General features: G+C 46.5%; 1 protein-coding gene across 9 annotated transcripts in view; it reads right to left on the reverse strand.

The window, feature by feature from the left end:
- Positions 1 to 774: 774 nt before the first annotated feature.
- LOC119458799 (uncharacterized) overlaps positions 775 to 21,788 on the reverse strand; it is a 65,725-nt gene continuing 44,711 nt past the window's right edge. For 4 of the 9 annotated variants that reach the window (XM_049671717.1, XM_049671718.1, XM_049671716.1 and 1 more), the window contains one exon: positions 775 to 957. In XM_049671717.1, the coding sequence (XP_049527674.1) occupies positions 914 to 957 (44 nt within the window). In that variant the 3' untranslated portion in view covers positions 775 to 913. Of the gene's footprint in view, positions 958 to 16,436; positions 16,647 to 19,259; positions 19,373 to 21,788 lie in introns of those variants that run through there. The other 5 variants (XM_049671713.1, XM_049671714.1, XM_049671715.1 and 2 more) reach the window with 2 other exon arrangements.

Genomic DNA, 21,788 nt, shown 5'->3' on the forward strand with positions numbered 1-21,788 from the left:
GAAGAGCTTGAGCTTTTGACGCCGCTCATCAAGTTCCGCAACTTTCTTTCTTCCGGCATGGACGGATCAGCGCGTCGGAAGAGTCGGCACATATCTTGCACAAACAATGCGACGTTTTCGTTCGGCCGCTGTGCCCTCGCCTGAATTGCCGATTCAGCTCGTTCCTTGCGATCCAGGCTTCCATATGGGCTGATTACCTGCCGTCGGAATTCGACTCATGACGATAAGACCAACTCATGGTTCTCAAAAATCCCCGCGCATTTTCCTCGTGAGCTAAGTAGACGTTGCGTAGCTTTCGCTCTGAAGTCCAGCCGTTGAATTCGGGGACACGCTCAAAGTGATCGATTCAATCTTCAGGATACTCGAAAGTGTCACCATGGAAGGATTTGGAGATTCCAGACTGGTCCAGGACGACTTCAGTCGCTGCGGTTGAGGAAGAAGGAACTGATGTACTCATCCTTCTGACGTGGTTGGGTAGAGGCTCGTGCTCAGGTGGCAGTCCTTGAAGTCTACGGCTTGTCCGTACGTGAACAGGAGTCAGCTCGACCAGACTGCGTACTGAATTTGTAGACGGGGTTCGATCTGCGAGCGGTAGCATGTAGCCCGCATGTCCAAGAGAAAAATGTAACGTACGTTAAAGACGAAGGCTGGCAAAAAGACGCTGTCACTTCAATGGCGGACCAGAAGCCCACCTTCCCCCGGTGCGGAAGCCCCACATCATTGTGTCAATATTGGATGCACCATGCTTATACAAATATTCACGAATCACACATGGACGCGTAAACTTGCTAATTTATTGTTCCAAAGTGTGGCTGTTCAATGAAATCAAAGATATAAAACTTATGTAAATACTTTAGAATGAGGGGTGCTTGCTTATAATGTCTGTCACCTGCCTATTCGCCCCCAAGAAGTTTTATTCATCAGAATAAAAATCGTCGCACGTATATGCTGAGGGATCTGAAATGGAGGATAAAATAATATATTTTCACCTACAATATTTATATAATGCAGACAGATGGTACAAGCAGCCGAAAGTAGTGAAATTACGCAAAAAAAATACCATACGGGTTTGTTCATTGAAGCTAAAGACCAGTGCTCGTAAGTTGACGTCATCACGGAAGTCAATATAAAATAAATTTTTTAATGTAACGTGTACAAGTTTTATTATACCAGAGTCCATCTGTACGTTCTTACTGGTCATGAAACTCTCGCCGAAGTTTGGCTTGGAGACAAAAGCCGCCTCCAGGGCGCGACCGCTGATCCGCGGGCCAGCGGTGAGGAGTAAGAAAAGTGCCGCGCGCACATAGCTTAGAAGCAAGAATAATGAACATGGATGGAAATAAATGTGCAGTTTCAAGTACAGAAAAATATACAGCTCAAAAGCATGGATACAGAATGATGAGGTCAAGGAAATGTGCAACCAGGTAAAGGGTAATTTAAGGTGTAAAATACAAATACACAAGATTCATCAACCAGGAAGGGGGAGAAACGGAGAAGGTAAATTGAATTGAAATGATATAAACAAGAATGCATTGTAGATTTACAAGAATAGCAAGAAAGAAATTGGACCGAAAACTATGTACGGTAACACAAAGGGCAGTCCCTTGCTATTATATATTCGTAACCGGGTGAGGCATGAGTCTGCTGCAGAAAAATTGTGGAGACCACTCAGCACATTCAGTTGGAATACAAAGCTATTAACCCAGTTGGCCAAAAATAAAATGTTCGGCTTCCTAAAACGCTGAGATTTAAACCGGATCGACGCGTTTACCAGTCAGCAGAGGACATAAGCATGAAGCGTTTAGAGCAATGGTGGGAAAAAAAGTAGGTGTAATGATGAAAATAGCACAAGCATCGATGCGGCCGCATGGCTTCTGAAGTGAGGAAGACAAAGACCAAAGGATCGGTGTCCCTGCTTTCCCTGCGCTGGTGTTTGGCTGCAACTGCTCGGGTGCTCTCTGCGTTAGATCTGACGTGACTGGGATTCCCGCTAAACGCCAATAAACCCCGTAGCTTTTGGTGGAGGTGTGGGGTAACCTAACGACTCACCATGGAACTTCGGAGCCGCACTCTGCCCGCTGCTACCCCCAAGACCATGGTAGGCGATGCTGGTGAGCGACCCACTTCGTCAACTGGACCAGTCACTTGTGGTGCCGTTCGTCAACGAGACCCAGCTGTGTTCAGCGGCGCGGCTGATACAGGCGTCGACGACTGGCTTACGTCGTACGAACGAGTGAGCAGCCGCAACAAATGGGACGATCCGACAAAGCTCACAAACGTTATTCTTTATCTTGCGGATATCGCCAACCTTTGGTTCCGAAGCCATGAAGCTACTATTGCGACCTGGAATGACTTCAAGACTGGCTTCGTGGACGTATTTGGCCGTCCGGCCTTGCGAAAGCTTCGCGCCGAACAGCGCCTTCACCAACGGGTGCAAGAGCCGGGCGAGAATTTCACTAGTTATATCAAGGACGTCATCGATCTCTGCAACTGATTGAGCCGAATGGTGACTAAGGAAGATGAGATTAAACAAATTGACAGTCACTTAACAAACGCCAAAGAGGGTGAAGGCGAAAGCCTGCGCGCTCAAGAGGCATTCATCAAATTACTTGACAATCTTATTCTAATGCGTTGTAACTTCTTATTACTTGTTCTTTCCGACCGAATGTTGCGCATTTGAGTGCCTTTATTGACGCAACGTTAATTAAGTGTACCATATTTACCCCTTATTTAACCCCAATGGTCGTGTGTTGCAGTGCCTTAATTAACTCTATATTAACTAACTGTGTCTTAATTACCTTCGCCTTAACGCAAAAAGTGGTGAGTTAGACTGGCACATGAGCTCGAGGGTTTGACTCCCACCGAAAATCGTTGGTTCGAGAGCCTGAATTTATTCTATCATAATTAACACGATGACGACGGTGACCCGGGCACCATCTAAACTGTGGCGTGAGCATTGCTTGCTTGGCATACGCACCATCAGAATTGCTGCGCGAGCGTTGCTTGCTTTCTCATAGAAGACAATGACGATGGTGACCCGCTCACCATCAGAATTGTTGCGTGAGCATTTCTATATAGGTAAGACATAATGCCGGGTCGGTGTCCCCACAGACCCAACACGAAAAATCGAGGTACACCTCAACGGGAGCCTCATACCAGAAACGTCATTGCTCAGGGTGTTGGGCATGTGGCTGCAGTCTAACCAGCGTGCTACACACACCCTTACGCTCCTCAAAACCAGTGTCAAGGCGATATCACGCATGATATCCCGTGTAACATCGAAGAATAGAGGCATGAAGGAAGGGGACACATTCCGACTGGTCAAAAGCCTGGTGGTGAGCAGAATCACATACAGCCTGCCCTACTACCATCTCACACAATCCGAGACGAAACAGGCCGACACCCTCTTGAGGATGGCTTTCAAGACCGCTCTCCGCCTGCCGATGAGTACATCGACTGAGAAATTATTGGCGCTGGGGTTACACAACACCCTCAGCGAACTCACAGAAGCCCTTCACGTCTCACAACAACAGAGACTTGCGCGGACTCACACGGGCCGGCAGGTCCTACAAACTTTGGGCTTCAAAGCCACAACACGAACCCAAGAAACCTGCACGATACCTCGTCACGTCCAGGACAGGTATCACATTGCCCCAATACCACGCAACATGGACCCTAACCTACACTCCGGAAGGAGGAAAGCAAGGGCCCAATACATAGAGAAAACATTCAGGTTCGATACCACGGCCCGTTTTACGGACGCCGCTATGTACGGAACGAATAAAAAGGGCGCAGTGGCAGTGGTATGCGACCGCCGAGGCCACGTCACCTCCAGTGCATCGACCCGCCCCTGCACGATCACGGAAGCGGAAGAACTGGCCATCGTGTTAGCCATCCGCGAAGGTCAACACGCAAAAAAACCACTGACGATCCTCACGGACTCCCAGCAGGCCTGCCGCAACTTCCTACAGGGAAGAATCGCAAGACCTGCGGCACAAGTCCTAGCCCAAATACCTAAGGAGGACACTGACGACAACACCATCATAACCATCATTTGGATACCGGGTCACGCTGCCATCACGGGTAACCTGTATGCCGACAGAGCAGCTCGAGAATTTGCATATAACCGAGCACTCATCACGCCGACTGCAGATGACCCTGACCCAGTTGACCCCGAGTATTCAGCAATCCTGAACTACCACAGAGGGAGTCGCTTGCGATATCCCCCACCCCATCGAATACTAAAGACGGAGGATGCCGCTGCCTGGCGTAGGCTCCAGACAGGCACTTACACGAACCTACACATATTACATCGCCTGCACCCCACAGCCTACAGGGACGAATGCCCGTGGTGTGGGGCCACACCAACCCTATACCACATTACGTGGGAGTGCACGCTACACAACATAGAACACCATGACACGAACACCACGAGGGAGCAATGGGAGGCACTGCTGTCCAGCTCGGCCCTCGACGACCAGCTCAAGCTGATCCAGAGAGCAGAGAAGATGGCAAGAGCCAGCGGAGCCCTGGACTAGGGGCCCCGACCATTAGCGATGCCCCATTGGGGCAAGACAAAACTATATTTGAATTAAAGTTTATCTATCTATCTAGTAAGTGAATTACTACACCGAGTCGCCATCGTGTACAATTTCATTTCGACGATACGGTTTTCGCGCAAGGACGTTGAAAGTCGACTGAACGATGAGACATTTAACGCTTTCGCTTGAAGAAATCCTCAAGGGATTGATAAAGACGCTTTTCAAATGCTTCTGGCTAAGAATCCTACCATCGTTGCAGCCGTAGTCACCTACACCCAGAGATTCGACGAATTGCCCCAGCAACCAGCGCTCGCCCGCCAAACTGTTCCTCACGTGGCCTCCCTTTGGGGCAAGACAACGCTGTCGCAGGCGATCCGCTTCGTTTGCCCTAAACTCAGGGTCGGTGGCTCTTTGCTGACATTTGGCCTTAACATCGCGCTCCCGCAACTCGGAGTCCACGGCTCGGGGTCCGTGGGCTTCGGAAGTCCTCACGCAAAAATCGGGCGACAAGCTTCTCTTACCCCCATTTTCTCGACATGAGAAGGGATGGTGGTTTTGTCTCTTTGGCTCCCACGTGTGACAAGGGCAGTTCAAGGGTGCGTTACAGGTCTCCGAGCCCACAGGGGCAATTGCCATTGAACTGGGACCCTTTCAGCGCAGTCACCAGGATCGGCGCACATTTTAGCGTGACACTACCACCACCACCGAAACTTGTGAGCCTATGGAGCATCGCTTAATAACTTATCATGTAACTAGGCGTCACTAAACGGGTTAAGATCATCGTAGAGTATTGGACCAACAGGACCGAACGACAGAAAAGACGTCTTTTTCATCTTGGTGGGGCTTGTGCAGATTGACTTAAGCTTGCAAGAGTGCTCAATTGGCCGACATAGCCGTGGCCTTTCGAAAATAAAACCCAGCTGACGCCCCCATAAGACCCCGCACAGTCATGCCGCATGTTCGGGCTATGCGCTATATACAGCACAGAGATCTCTAAATCAGCACCTACTTGTCTACTGACACTCCCGTATTCCCCAGCTGGCCGCTCAACCGTTCGACAAATGTGATTCAGGCTGTACTTTATGCTGTTATTGCTAACCAAGACTACTTTCGTCACTGGTGGAAACTGTGTCAAGGAATGGACGTCGCGCAATGAATCTATCGATAACAATTTGAACGCTTCTCAAGGTAAATGGCATACAGTAATTGTTTCACGTAAAACGTGAAGGCTAAAGCCTACCAGCTGTGGAAGAAGACGATGACTGACACGCGAGCAGTGGCATGAGCACGAGGGGCAGTATGGGAGCGCTGGCATGATCCGAGGCATCGGAGCCAGCTGTGGAAGACGACGACGAACACGCGAGCAATGGCTCGAGCACGTTTCTGTGACCACATTAAAAGTACGAGCCATGTTTGGAGGCAACAACAACAACAACAAATGTGTAATCAGGCACGTAATAGGCACACCTTTATTAAGCTACAACCGTGGCATCCGTGACTTCTGGGAAGCGTGCTCCTCTCGCACCGCGGAGGCCCGAGTTCGTCTCCCACCCAGACCTAAATTTACCGAATTTTGATTTCAAAGCGACTAATTAACTTTGTTTACAGGAACCTCCCTGAGAAATGTGACGTCTATCAGAGCATGTTTAGACGTGTTCGTACTCTTTGCGGTGTCGGCCGTTTTATTGCGATAGCAATTATATGGACACTTCAACCGGATTTCTGCCGTCGGCGTCGCCTTCGTCATGGCCGTCGCCGTGAGGTTCCGTGTAAAGTCCAAAGGTGATAAAATCTCCGTCGCGCACCGTATGCGTGAGCGAAAGCACGCGGGGGATGCTTGCTATCACGCAGAGCGAACGCACGGCAGAAAGCAAACGCGACCGTCGCGCGAAAGGCCGTGGGGGTATGGGAGGGAGGGCGGCGGGGCGACGCTGTGCGGCGGCACATAAGGCGCATCTTGCAACTGGGCGCAATGGGAAGTGGCCACTCAATCTCCCACGCGAAAGCAAGAAAGCGGGAAGGCAGCGCGGGAGGGAGGGGGAGGGCACAGCTTCGACTCTGCCAACAACTGCGCTTGTAGTTTGCCTGGCTGTGGTGTTCGCCCACACCTTCTCTTATCTCCACACGGCTCTGACCTTTGTATGCGCTGTGCATTCGCCACACAGTTTCCGTTGGAGCGATAGACCACACGAACCTTTACCCGCTGCGGCGGCTGCGCTTGCTGCCAGCGTTTGACAGTCGTTGTCTGCGGTCATTCAGTGTGATCTATTCATGTTTGCTTGTGCGCGTTGACACCACGCTTGTCAATTCAGTTAGTCAGCGAATGTGTCCAAGTTTATGCAGCCAATAAAACTACTATCCCTACTCCGAATAGCTCTCTACTAATTTGCTATCGCAATTGATGCTTCGACTTTCGGGCGAAACAGCAACATTTTTTTCGTCACGGCCCAGTTTCACCAAGGTCACTGCAAGGTCACCGCGAAGGGCACCACCAACATAGACATCTAAGGCTTTCGCCTTAAAGTATTCCCCAGCAGAACGCTACACTAAGGTCGGGTACTTCTTCCTGCCTCTCGAGGGTAGAGGTATTACTTCTCCACTTGGGTATCCGAGACGCACCGCCAGAGATGCTCACTCAAGTGACGAGTACTGCCGCTAAGGAGAGTGACGATAATTTCACTGGATGCTTCGAATTGATAGAAGCAGGCATGGATGATGTTTGAAGACAATTTGTAGTTACAAGAAGTACAATTACCCATAGAAATGCAAGGTAGAACTGGAACACCTACAGGGCAACCCTATATCGACAGAATCGACGGTACATAGCACCTCACGTTTAGTCCAAAACGCTTGGTCGGTGCAGCGGGGCCACGTTTTCTGTCCCCAGGTGCCCGGCCCCAAGCAATTACAGTCGAATCACTACCAAGTGGTTTTGAGGTTGGTCTACCAGTACACGAATCACCCAACCTGTGCGAGGATCGTCGTGTCAGTGGTCTGCCCGCTATTCAAGCATTGACCCTCGTCTACGCCTATTCTCATTTACCACAGTTTTAGGTGTTTGCTCCTCTCCCTAAATACAACATACAAAAACGCAACAGCGGAGAGCGCCTCAAACGCATAGCAATCGTACGCTTCACTAAAGGAACTGCGTACGCAGTCTAATGCAATAGAGCCCATCACAGCGGGTACAATAAAAAAGAAGTCGCAGTTTTTCCCAAACGACTTAGAAGCAATCGCGATAGTAAATTAGTAGAAATCAATACAAAGTAAGAATAGTAGTTTTATCGGCCGTATAAATTTGTGAGTATTGGCTAACTAAATTAACCCGCATGATTTCACGCGCACACAATGCAACATGAATATCGCCCATTCGATGACCGCACACACTTGCTGTCAAAACGCTGGAGTGAGAAAATACGGCACTAGCATCGAGGGAATTAACCTTCGTGCTGTCTCTCGCTCCAACGCGAACTAAGCAGTCAGAACAAAGCGCACACGAAGCTATCAGCATTCGGCGCACTTTGTCCCCATCGCTGATCGCTGTCGAGATAAGGGCCGCGCGCTGGCGCCATACGCAGCCGCCGCCGGAGTAGAAAGCCCCCCTCCCCCGCTTTCTCCCCTCCCTCCGGTGCCTTGCACGCGATAGAAGGCGGTGCGCTTCCTTCCCGCTATCCTCGATTGCGCACGCAAGATTGAGTCACCATCGTCGGCTCACCCCCAAAGGGATTAGAGAGTGTTAGTTTCACGTACGCAGGAGCTTTGCGCACGCAAATGGTAAAGTTCTAGGTGCGCTACGCGCCGCAAGCGTGGGACGCTTATAGTTTCGCGCACGCAACAGTCTATTGTAGGAGGCCTAGAAAACGTATAGATCGTTATTTCCGCATGTCTACTAGCGCCCTCTGCTGGCAAACACGAACGCTATTTCAACCAAGTTCGTTCAAGACGAGCCGAAATCGTAGCCAATGCACGATTCTCGTACAGATGTCAGCACTCATGTCCAGAATGACGGAACGTCGCACTCTGGACTGCACGAGCGACATCTGCAGTTTTAAATAGGCTACTTCTGAGCATGTACGGCGCCAACGACGCGCCGGCCTTGCATTTTTTTAACTTTGTTTATCGCCGCGGCTGCAACAACTTCTTTGGCCGTCAAAAGCGCTGTCAACGGTGTAGCGCAAAAACAAAAAGAAACAAGCTAAAAACAAACAAAAAACGCAGCGAATCGTGCTTCTCGGCGCCCGATGCAAGCTATGCTGCAAGCTTATTCCCTGTTCGCGGTATCATTTTCCCGGCAGCAGATTTGCACCCACTTATCAGCTGAATAAAGTTTTCTGTGGTTTTTCGCGCTCGGCTGCTCGGAATCGGGTGCTTCGCCGCTCCTGGATTTAGCGTTCGGAGCGTGCGCGAGTAAGCCTTGCTGCTGCAGCAATGCCTATATATTCTTTATGCGACTTTACTGATGCTACATTGGAACTTCAGCAATGGCCCCATGCTTGAAACTCGATGAAAGAAAAGCCATCACGGTGAAGGGGCACACGATGACTCAAAGCCCCGGTGCGCATCGGTGCGATTTGCCGAATTCAACATTAGTTTTTGCCGCTAAACGAACGCACGCAAGATACACTTGGCGTTGCGTTGATTGTTACCCCTATAGAGGACAGCTTTGTTTACTAATGGGCGAAGTCACGCGTCCCAGGACCGTTATCTTCGCCAGTTACCACCCCGCGTTTGCACGGCGCCAGCCGGTTTGCAGGTGCATCTCATTGCCAACAATCGCGTTCAACCCGCTCAACCCCACGTGAAAGCACGTTGCCAAAAGTGCTTCGGGACAGGGCGCTGCGAGCGAACAAGGTCGTGAACGCGGTACATATTGCTGTTTCTGATCACCACTCCTTGTGGCAAGTAGAATCAGCCAGTGTCAGAGTCGCGTGCTTGTCTCATCTCGGCCTCGTACTCTGCGATAGGCACCCCCCTCTAACAGTCAATTATCGAAACGTGTTTCACTCATCAAACAAGGACCCTCGCCAACATACCGCCAGCCGTCTCTTTCTTTGCTGCCATTCCGTTCGGCGGGACCAAAAGGAAGGAAAACGCTATTCTCAAGCTTCGGAAGCTAAGATTAAGTAAATAAATTGCGCTCTTTCAGCAACAGGCTTTGAGGTACCCTCGATTTTAGGATCGTCACGTGTTTCATAACAAGCCATTGCTGACCGCAGCTTTGAATTACCTAGAGAATGTTCAACTAAGGTAACATTCCCGAAATAATTTTTGAGAAATGTACAGCTGACCACCGAGCTTTACATTAGGCTCAAATACACGGGCGCATAAATCGCGCTGGTTGCTCCGTCCAGCTGAACCCAAGAAGAACCTCTGTTCAAGCTGGCTTGAATCACTTCAGCACTTTTCACAGAGCCATTTAATAAGAAGAAGACGCCACGTCATGCAAATAGACTGAACAAGTGGGAATTTAGCCAAAAGAAACTGCCGCCGACTGTATAGCTGGCTTAGAACGCGGAGCGCTCGCCCAAGCCAACATTCCAACTGCTCATATAGTGCCACTGCTTACGAAATATCGCGGCTTCCACGCAAAAAAAGGTATACTGAATGGTTGATTTGCTCAAGCATGCTACGTCACTGTCTGCCACCAGCCAATTATGAAAGTTACGCCAATAAATTACCATCGAGTGGTGTCTGTGCAGTCGGCGTATGAGCTCGAGTGTCCAACGTGATAGCGAAGGGCAAGAGGTCAGGTATAAATTATCTGACACACTCTGTTGTGGGTTCGTGGCTATGATGGGCTCTAGAACGAGATCTTGGGCTTGTATCCCGGCCGCGGCTGCCGCTTTTTGATCCTGCCGAAATGTGGAAGCGCCCTGCACGTAGATTTAGCTGCAAGTTAAAAAACGAAGCTAATAAAACATTCTGAAATCGCCCAATGTGGTGTGCTTTATAATCAAGTCAAGGTTTCGGCACCTAATACCTCTCAACACAAATTTCAAGCTATCCAATCCTTATTTATGTGATATCACATTTGCCACGCTGAGCGTCCGCTGTTGACTTATCATGGGCAGCTCGTAAGTGGCAAATTGTTGCTTACAGCCAGAAAAGTAGCTTCATGCGCAGACAGTATGCCAGCACACACCGCATGCAATATGCACCCAACTATCGGAGCACATTTATCTAGGGCGATTCGAAATGTGGTAGTTCTGCTTGCCGCATACTGCAGGGGAGAAAAAATAGAACTTTCATTTCAATTGCCTGCATGACTACGCGCAGCGGCTTAAAGTCTTTTGGCGTTGGCGGTATAAGTGGTTCGACATTTCGGACAGACATGTTTTGCATGTGCGGCGCGTCATAATAAAAAACCCAAATGGTGAGGTAAAATTTTGTCTGCGAGATCAGATCGGTTCCATCACCGGCAGGGCTTCGACGCCAAAAAAGGGCAGTTTTTCCCAAATTCGTAGGTATTGTGAATGGCTGACGCCATTCGCTATCAGATATTGCTGGGCTTTAAATGCAATAAGGGGTTGTGTCATATATGTATACTAAGATTATTGGGCGCGAGAATAAATATTTATGTTGTTTTTACATATCGTCAAGCCATCTTGAACTCCTAGTGAAAGCACAAGTGGTCGACGACTACTCGTATCTTACAAGTTCTTACAGATATTCGCGCTTTTTATTCTGTAGTAGGGTACCTGCTTAATTACGTGCTTCTCTATATATCTGGTATTCTTCCTAGCTTACTGCTTTTTATTTTTACTTCATTTTTTTTCACACTTCTTAGTCGCTGTAGTTTATTTTTTATATTTTTGATAAATGTCCCTTTGGTGGCCTGGCCTATTTTTCCACCGTAACATCCTTTTAATACACAAGATCAACAACCACAACTACGTATGTTCAAAAATAGTATTCAAGAAGTATGTGCCTTGGGTCTATGAATAAAATTCCTTCGTTTACTCATTATCGAACGCGAACTACATTATTACGAATTTATAACAGGAGATAAACATAGTCTATAAACACAAAAACTGAGCTTCACATACATCTGAGGTCAAGTTATCTTTCATAAGATCAAAAACTGAGATGAACTAATTTTTCATGTCACCATGTTGTGGACAAGACCGTTGCTTTTTGGGGTCGTGGGGTTCACTATTTAAAACTATCCCAACTGCGACAATTCACAAGCTTAAAAGCACATCGACTGAAGACTGCAGCTGCGCTAGCTCCAACGGCAGCTGCCCGGCTGGGTTACCCGTAATGGGTACAATTGAACTCTCTGGTTCTCGGCTACCGCGCGTTCACATGACATGTCAGTGTCCGCCCCCCTCCCCAGCCCTTTCATTTTGTATATTATCGTGTTCTCTAACGAAAATAAAGCATTCGTATTTTGAGCTTCGTCCGTCGGCATCCTTCTTTCGTTGTTCATGTTTTTGCCGGTGTAAAACTGAGCGCGACATAATCATGGCCAAACCCTTTGTTACCAAGAGCACATGAGGCCTTACAGCACACGGACGCCACCCACGCAGACACCACAGAGCAAGAAAACCAAACATCCCAAGAACAAAAGTGCAGAGAGAGAGTCGCAGATGTATTAGCGGACACCATCTTGTGACATGGAATGTCAGCATGCTATGAAAGTGTTTCTGGCCAGGCTGTGTTTCTATCCACCCGCTCACGCCAACATCTCCACAGCACTGCAAATGTCTTCTTGAAGACAGCCGTGTATTCTTACCAGCAGACATGACACTTGCTAAGCACCTGCACTATCGTTTGGAGATGCCCTGGGTAGAGCTTCAAATGAAAAGAAACACAGGGAAAGCATAGGAAAAACTGCTATCAGCTTTGCTCAGTATGAACCACCATGCGGCTTTCACGCACTTCGATCAGCGGTAGCGCCGCGGTGCGGCTGCTTCAAGCAGGAAGCGAACCTAACCAGTAGCGTTACATCTAAGTTTGATGACCAGTAAAGTGTGATTATAATCTTTAATGCTTATTAATAATACTTTATTTTTATATATCAACACAGATAGTTTAGAGCTATCACCACCATTCTCTTTTCAAGGAACGTATGTTTGCATTATAAAACTCAGTATTGTTTAACACATGATTATTGAAGTTAAGTACTACAATATTGCTGGGTTGTTCTTGAAATGCCGCGAAAATTACTACAAAGTTCTTTATGTTTGCTCGGACATGCAGTTTATTTCGCTCACGTTTAAGCCAAAAATGCGCTGCGCATTTTTTTAGGAGCTTTAGTAGTGTTTCCTCAATGGAGCAATGAAAGTGCCAGACCATGCATTTATATGTTCACGATAACATTTGATCGTTAAATGACAAAGTAAACGTTTCACTGTAGTGAGCGTAATGAAGGTTAGAATGAACTAAATGAACTAACGTTGCTCTTCTGCAACAAAGAAAATTTTTTGATTGCTTGGTTCATGGAAGTTTGAAATCCTCTACAGGGTGTATCACCTAACTTGGACCAAACTTAAAAAAACGCACATGGGCATATAGCTGGAAGAAACCAAGGTAAAGTCGTTTGCCGTCGCTTGGAGATAATCAGATTATTTTTGCATTCCACCTAATTACTTAATTAGTTCTAATTATTGAACTTCTCCGAAATTATAATTTAGAGTAAAAGTGCCCATCACAAAATTGTAGAGCAACATGAAAAACTCCCCATACATCTTTGTCTTGCTCAATACGTGCTACATAAAAGTGCTTTTGCGAGATTCAATGAAGCCCGTGAATGCACGCAAAATTTCCATGCGATTGGCCGCTCGAGGCACTTTGCGTGTGTTCGCGGGCATCTTTGACGCTCGGAAAAACAGTTTTATGAAGCACGTATTCAGTAACAGAAAGCTGTATCATGAGTTTCCGATGTGGCTCTGCAATTTTCTCATTGACACTTGTCATGTAAACCATAATAATGAGAATTTGAATAATTATTAGGACTATTTGTCTAATATGGCGGAAAGCAAACAAAAATAATACGAGTCTCTCCAGGCGACGGCAAACAACATTAACTTGGTTCTGTCAAGCTACGTAGCATTTGAATTTTTAAAGTTTTGCCAAAGTTAAGTGAAACACCTCTGTATGTGACGAGTCTATATTAACGCAGTCACATCAACTAACCTGGTAAACGCATTCGCGAAAAGAGTACTCGCACTGGTGCAGTTGATCACAGTGTTTTGGACATTCACAATTTGCGAGTGCAAAAAAGTTTACGCTGTGCGGTGAATGTTTCTCCAAATATGTTTAGATCCCTTGCAATATGTATGCTTTAGCTGACTGCAGAAATTATTACTGCTTCTGTTACTTCGCAGTGGTTTCTGTCGACCATACTGGCAAACTCCTATGTTCTGCCTCGGTTCGAAATGTTTCGGCAACGGTGGCTGAGCAAATGGCCATCACTATAGCAATGAAGGACCCGTCGCGTCCAAATATATTCACGGACTCGCGGTCCGCAGCTAGGGCTTTCGCTTCGGGCTCGATCTCGCGGGAAGCAGCGGCCATCCTCGGCAGTGAGGGGGCTGCCGGCTTTCACACTATAAAATGGTTCCCGGCCCACATGGGGGCCAACGTACATCCCGATGTTCCCAACGCCAATGAATTTGCCCATGACCGTGCGCGAGGTTTCGCTCACCGCGGCGGTGCCGGCGGATTCGAAGGCGGGGACGCCGGGAGGTACAGGGACTCGCTCCTCACTTTCCACGAGATCTTGACTCATTATCATCTTTCGCGGAGGGCTTTTCCACTTGCTCACCCTAGACTCACTCGATCGCAATCGACGGCCTTCAGGATGCTCCAAACGGGGTCTTTCCCTTCGAGGGGCAGATTTAGTCACTTCTCGCCCAACATCGAACCGCAATGTCCGGACTGCGGAGAGGCGTACTGCTCATTAGCTCACATGCTCTGGCAATGTCCTGCGTTACGCGACACAGAGTTCAACAACGAAGAGGTCTGGGAGGAAGCCCTTAAAATCGGCGACCTCTCGGTTCAACTTCGGGCTGTCCAGAGGGCCTGCGAGAGGGTGGAGGGCCATGGTCTTCCGGTCCCTGCGTGGGAGCGGCCCGCGACTGCTACCGACTCCCCCTGAAAGGGGGCGTCCAAACGCAGTTCCTCAGGACCTGAATAAAAGTTCTTTGTCTGTCTGTCTGTCTGTTACTCCAATGCTTCCGTTTGTGCTGCTCTTTCAAACCCCCCACAATATTAACAGAAGTGGACATAGGTTCACGTTTACAAAATAGAAAAATGCAATACTCTTTGTCCGCCCTTTCCCGCCTTCCCGTGGCCGTGGGCTCAGGCTGTGCTGCATTTTTAGAGCCAACATTTGGTATCATAAGGTCAATGAGTTGAAATGCAGTTTACTTGCTCCACGTTTTCAAAAGGAGCCTCCTAGACGCCACCATCGCAGTTTTCACCGTGAGATTTAGTGTGCCAGTCACGCAACACACTCCGCGTGGCGTACATTGCTCGTTTCCCACACAAACCATTCTTTATTAGCAACCAGACGACCACATTAAGTGAATATTGGAACCGACAGGAACAGGCAGCACTTTGAATTTGAATTGTAATGCATAAGGCTGTTCACCTCCGTTTTACAGTACTTGCGTAATTTGCAAATACCTTGAAGAGCAAGCACGTGATACTCGGGAAGGGTATATCATTCAATAGACAGATTCCACACGTGGTACTACATCGTATAATTATTGCCTAACATGAAGACATTGTACCTCGATGACCAACTTCTGTTTCAATTTGTTGACACTCTCATCATTGACGCTTCTTTCCAACCGTTATTACTTTTTATTTGCTTTTTGGTTTATTGCGATATTGGGTTTTTGTTTATTGTTAGTTTGCATGTGTTCATGGTTATTCTCACCTATTTACTTATTTACTCTTGTATTTGTTTATTTATCTATTTATCTATTTGGTTAGTCCACAAATGCCTTCGGTTTACTTACTTAATGCAGTTTGTGATAGATGTCGGCTGGTCGCAGCTCTGACCTCATTTGGTGCGTAATAACGCGCAGAATTTCTTCTGTTTGTTGACATTGGCCATCTTCGCTGAATTTCTGCCTTCTTCCTTAATATATTTCTGTTTTTTTAATAAAGCCGGAGGTGACTGCCAGCGTCCACCTTGTAATATTCCATAAGTTCCTGTTTATTGGGCATGCTGTTCAATATGTTGTAGCTGCTGCAGTTTTAGTAATAGATGGGGGCCACTTCATTTATAACAAAATATATTAAGAAAGGACGCAGGGTCAGATGTTCAGCTCTAGGAGAAATGAAGTCTGACAATTGGCGGCAAAATGATCCAGGAATTCTCGTGTACTTTTCGTACAGACTGATTATGAGTACGTCTGTGTAAGTTAACATTTAAAATATGACTGATTTAGGTACATCTAAGCAATAGACGACTCTTATTCAACATGAAGCTGATAAACTTACATGATGCTAGACAAATTACTGCTGCGGGACTACAAGCAGCCACATTCTGCTTCATTGAACAGAAACATACTGCTCTCGCTGACAATTTTGAACTAATAAGCGCTCGTAAATTTCCTAATTACAAAAAACGAATGTAAAATCAACATTGTTACTAAATGAACCATCGACGCGCTACCTCCGACCTCTGTGACTTGCTTTGCAATGAAGTCTGTTTTTAGCATATCAATCTATTCGAAAATTTCTTAATACGCTTTTAATAAGTTCAGGTTCTGAAAAATTTTCAATGGGAGCACTTGCAAATTCTGTACTCAAATGATTTCGTTTTGCTGAAAAGAATAGAAAACTTATATTTTCCCCCGTTGGTCTTATTTGCTACAACCGCTACATAGGACAGTAGCGGTCATCAATGCAGCGACTAATACCACGATGGTGGCTCACCAATGCACTTGAGTTCACATTCCTTACAAGTCGAATAAATGTTCGTCGTGTTTCCACAGCCATCCCATCGATGCAGACCGCAGAAACCGTATTCGGTGCTGTAAGTCCACTTGATATTTTCTCGTGTGAAAGCGTTGCCCGTTTTTCTGGGCTGTCCTGGACACAGCCCATCACTCGCCTTTATTTTGCAGGAATCTGGTAAGGAAAATTCTAAAACAAATGACCAGTTAGGTTAAAATAGTAATTTTGGGGGATTTGTAGCTATACAAAGCAGCTCAACATTGAAAGCAAGTACCTGAACATACAATGAAAAACACTGCAGACATGATGCTATATTTTGATATCGCTTTCACAGCTCTTAAATGTACTTCAATAGAAAATAAAATATACTCTTTTACATTGAATATCACTGTAACAAACAGAATTACTTGTCAAAGGACAACTCTTTCATCTCACCCAAGAACTATTCTGAGAACGGTGTAGGTATGCTAAGGTGACTTTCACAAGAAAGACTCTGTGAATACACATGGTTATATAGTATTGAATTCTTTTCTACAACTTCAAAGTGATTTAGGAATTCAATGCTTTGGGCGCACTCTCTCTATTAACATGAATAGGTTCCGATGTTCTAAGTACCAATACCATGGTATAACATGACGTGCGCCGTAATGGGTAGATTCGAATTAATTTTTACCACCTGGGATTCTTAAACAAGCACAAATAAACGGTACACACTTGCTTCTGCATCCACCAGAATCAAAATTCGGCCGCAAAGAGGGTTAAGCACTCCCCCCCCCCCCCCCCCGACCAGCACTGGAATAAACTACGGACCCAAAAGTTTCTCGCTACAAAAGTTTACTAAGAATTAGGTAGCCAGGGTAATGGTAACTTGAATAAAACAGCGCGAATAAATGGTTGTGATGTTATCATGATTTTTCGCAAGGTCAAAGTACAACGCACACTTGGAACAGGGATACTGGTGTGCACTTTGTCTATAGAGCTCAGACATTCCGTCCCATTTACACCACTGCCATCATCCCCTTCATCATCATCGTTTTCGTCCTCGTGATCATAATGATCAGCGTATTTTTATGTCCACTGCTGGACGAAGGCCTCTCTCAGCGATCCCCAGTTACCTCTTTTTTTTCGCTAGCTTATTCGAACCTGCAAATTTACCAATTTCACCATGCCACCTAATTTTCTGCCGTTCTCGACTGCGCAGCTTTCCCTTCGCACCCATCCTACAACAGTAATTGCCCACCGGTTACCCTACGCATTGCATGGCCAGCCCAGCGCTGTTTTTTTGCCCCTAATGTCAGCCAGAGTATCGCATAGCCCCGTTTACTGTCTGATACACACAGCTGTCTTCCTTTTTCTGAACCTTACGCCTTACATGTTTCATTCCATCTCTCTTTACGCTGTCCTTAACTTGTCATTAACCCCACATTGCGCGTCATATCTGACGGGCAGGGCAAGCCACCAAGAAAAAGTACAAATGGGAATCATAGCAAACAGTTACACAGAGAAGAGTGCATGGGCAAATGGCTATGGATTCGAATAGGCAATTGGCTGCTAGCTGCTGTCTGGCCTAGTTGACAACTTGGGTCCTGGGTTTATGACACGGGGTATGGGCCGGAACAGACAACTTCGACACTGTGTATCTAATATTTTCATGTGTACATTCAAGGCTATCCCACATAATTAATCTGGTACGTTGACACAATGAGTTTGTCCTTGAAAGTACGTCAGACCAATATCGGCAGCGATGTAAGTAAGGCTTTGAATCAACGAGAAGGCGCAAGGGTGCCCCGCGGTAACAGACGCGCCACAGCTTTCTGCGAAGAACGTGTCCCTCAACTCGCCCGTAACGCGCTCATATGTGATGTCGCACAAAAAGCAGATATAAGTTGCATCCAGGGGCAATATTCCTGAGCAATCAATTCCGATGAGAGGAAGTTGAGAAAGCTCGTCTGTGTTGTCTCTACACCGAACGCGTCGAAGTAGACGGCGGGAATATGCCTGTATTTTGTATTATTCTGAATCTAGTTAATCTAATTTTACCCGGTTTTGCGCTGGTATTGCCATGTATTGGCCCTGTCTTGCGCTTGTGATTTCTGAGCCTGACGACATGACAAATGACACATTAAACGCCGACAGCCCAGGCCTCTAAAGTGCTCCACACTTAGAAAACCGTGAGCTGAAGCCCCATGTGCATTTTTCACAAGGGACAACGCAACGCGGCAGTCATCCTCTGTACTGTGAGGCTGAAAGTGCCTTCGCCGCCACCCTGTAGCAAAGAAGCAAGGATGCGTTGCTGCTGAAAGTCGGTACTCGCTGAGTTCCGCTATGGTGTCTAGAATATAATGACAAGATTACTGAATGCCGGTACCGCGGTAGCACTGAGCTCGATGCCTGCCACTGGTCCCGTACTGCAGTGCACCAAGCAGATCTCCTTCTCATTGTGCACTTGGGAGCAATGTGCCCTTGAGCAAAACGTGGCATGCGTTGCCGCTTCCTCACACATTTACATGAATATGCTGTTGAAACGCCTGTTTCAAATATTGTGGTAGCGTCGTCTGCTACACTGTGCGGCGCATAAAAACCGACGAGAAAGAGGTTTGGAGGAAGGCGCGTGGCAGGCGAAATTGCGTGCATGGACACGAAGAAGGAAAAGAAGAAATGAAACCCCGAAGACGAGCTGACGCATTGTCTCTTTGTATCAAGGCTTGTCCGTCCCCGACGACGAAGCCTGCTCTTTCCTTTTCGCCTTTACATATGCAACAGTAATATTAAACTATTCTTTGCACTACCGAACGATCGCACCTGTTGTTTTCGTGGTACCGTGGGTGGTCCCCCGACGGCGTTGCCCATATAGGGACCCATTCTTCGTCCGTCCCTTTGGCGCACCGCTTGTGTTCAGTAGGCCGTGTGGCTATCTAGAGTGACGCCGAAGGGAACTAACGTACCAATTGGAAGTGCCTTCTCAGCCAAACAGGAGCAACGCCGCAGGGCGATAAGCATCCTATAATTTTACACTCATTTAATTGATAGAAGCTTTAGGTAAAACGAGCAACCGATGTATTAACACTTTTCAGCATCTTGGTCTTTTTGGTTAGATATAAGAATCCAACAAATTATTGTATTTGTTTCTACAAGTTGGGTTACTTTTGAACAACGTCTTGTTAGTACAAGATAACGATCGGTACTAGCCGGAACCCAGCCGTTCGTTGCTCTATGTGTGAGTGTTGCTACGCGTCGAAGAAACGCGGTTTGAGTCAGTGCTCGATGCAAACAGGGCATTCTTGAACTGTAGGATATGTTTGCTAGGGCCGTGACCTGACAGTCCAGAGCAAAAGGAGGATAAGCTATACTGTAAAAAACAATCCGTCATTACATGTTGGAAATCCACGTAAAAATACGGAAAATATGTCATTTAGAAAAAAGAAACTATGGCGACCACTTGCGTTAAAATACGGAAAGGCGCCCCATTTTAAGTTTTACGGATGTTTCACCCGTAACAACACAGTGGTTGTGCTGTTCTGCACGAAACAAACAGAATTCCGTATTTTTTGTCTTGTGAACATCTATATTTTAAGCGAAGGAAACTACACACCCTCTCAGAATTAGCACTTGTACTCACAGAGTTTCAGATAACAATATCTTTAAACACGCAAACTGTACGCATTTTGAAGAGACGTACAAAATGTGAGAGCTAGCCTTGTACCGAAAGCTGCATTACCAGATCGCATATTTAAATATATGTTTTCGCACCCTCTATTTCGGTCGCAGTTGGCCGCGCATACGGGCCTTGTGACATATGCGCAAATATGCGCAAGTGTTTGTGATGTTCTCACACTATTTGGTTTCAGCGCTTTGCAATTTATAATGCAGCATATAAGTTTAAATGAACGAAGAGCAGTCTGCATACGTGCTGATGTAAACAAACTTGCGCCACTCAGGTGCTTGTGCACTGGGAATTGCATTGGTGCTGTATACGCCAAAAAAATGTGCGAACTATATATCAGTGCCGAAACGCAGGATGTGGTATGATGACCGTAATTGCGCTTACATTTAGCAGCAAAAGTTCCAACTCAAAACTAATGAAGAGAGGCGTAACAACCACATGCATTAAGCCTTCACTAAATAAGTTGTGTGAGCATGAGTGTGAGCAAAGTTTTAAATCAGACAGCACGATTACAGAACGCAGGTTATCCCCATTTTTCATCACTTCAGTATGCGAAGCCATTTTGCAGAAAGAAAAAAAAAGAAAAAGTTTGGGACCAGCACACAAAGAAAACAAAAAGACATGACACCAGTGCATGTGGTGCCGTACGTACTTGCATAAGTTGTCGCACAATCTAAAGAAAGTTTCCAACAGACATAATGTTGATTTGCTTTTCAGTGCCCCATGCAAGCTTTTCTCGATATGCAATCGTATGAAAACGCTCAATAAGCGCCTGTGCACAATCGATCATAAATTCTGTTTCACTGACTGCACGCGCAACGGTATCAGATACCACTGAGCTGTGGCAGAACTCATATTGGACAATTGGCTTTATATTGTTCCAATGATAGAGCTCGTTAGCACAACAATAACGTGAAGAATGGCTACGGAAGTCATTTAGCGGGACATTACAAAAAATGTATATGCACTGCTATTTTTAAAAAAGACAAAATTCATAGGGAAAGAAAAAGTAAGATGGAAAGATAAATAATAGAGGCATAAACCATTCGAAAGGAAGGAGACAATGTGTAAGTTTTCCCTCTCTCGCTTGTAGGAGAAATAGCTTTTTTGCATGTTAGATTATGATGTTGGTGATTATGATGTGACTGGTGTACGCATGTCCTATGCTGGAAAAAGTATAAATGGCTGACGAATTTCAAATAAACTTCCAGTTGGCAGTCAGCGCTTGTCTGTGGTATTTGTTTCTTCGTGTAATTGTTTTATTCGCGCTGTTGAAACCTCAGTTCTGAATATGAACCAACTAGCCCTCACCAAGACCTTACAGAAGAAAAAAAATTTACGGTAGCAATATTAGGTGACCACGCGCACTAGTAAGTGGACAATACGCCCTGCATCCGGGCATTTCTGCGGGCTTCACCACACGATGCTCCGTGAGCGGCGAAGCGGAATCCCGCCAAACATAGTAGAAATTAGTGGTGCACACAATATTTTGTCCCCTTTTTCGACGCCAGATGAACATACAGTAACTGTTTACAAAGCATAAAAACTAAGAGCAAGGGCTCTAAACACTTTGCATTGTAATGTGGCTGTTGCTGGGGCAACGCAAATGCTGTGGCATCGTCGATTTGCAGGAGGCAAGCTAGGAGCTCAAAAAGCCTGCTGGATGC

This window comes from Dermacentor silvarum, chromosome 7 (assembly GCF_013339745.2).
Source record: "Dermacentor silvarum isolate Dsil-2018 chromosome 7, BIME_Dsil_1.4, whole genome shotgun sequence".
Taxonomy (NCBI): domain Eukaryota; kingdom Metazoa; phylum Arthropoda; class Arachnida; order Ixodida; family Ixodidae; genus Dermacentor; species Dermacentor silvarum.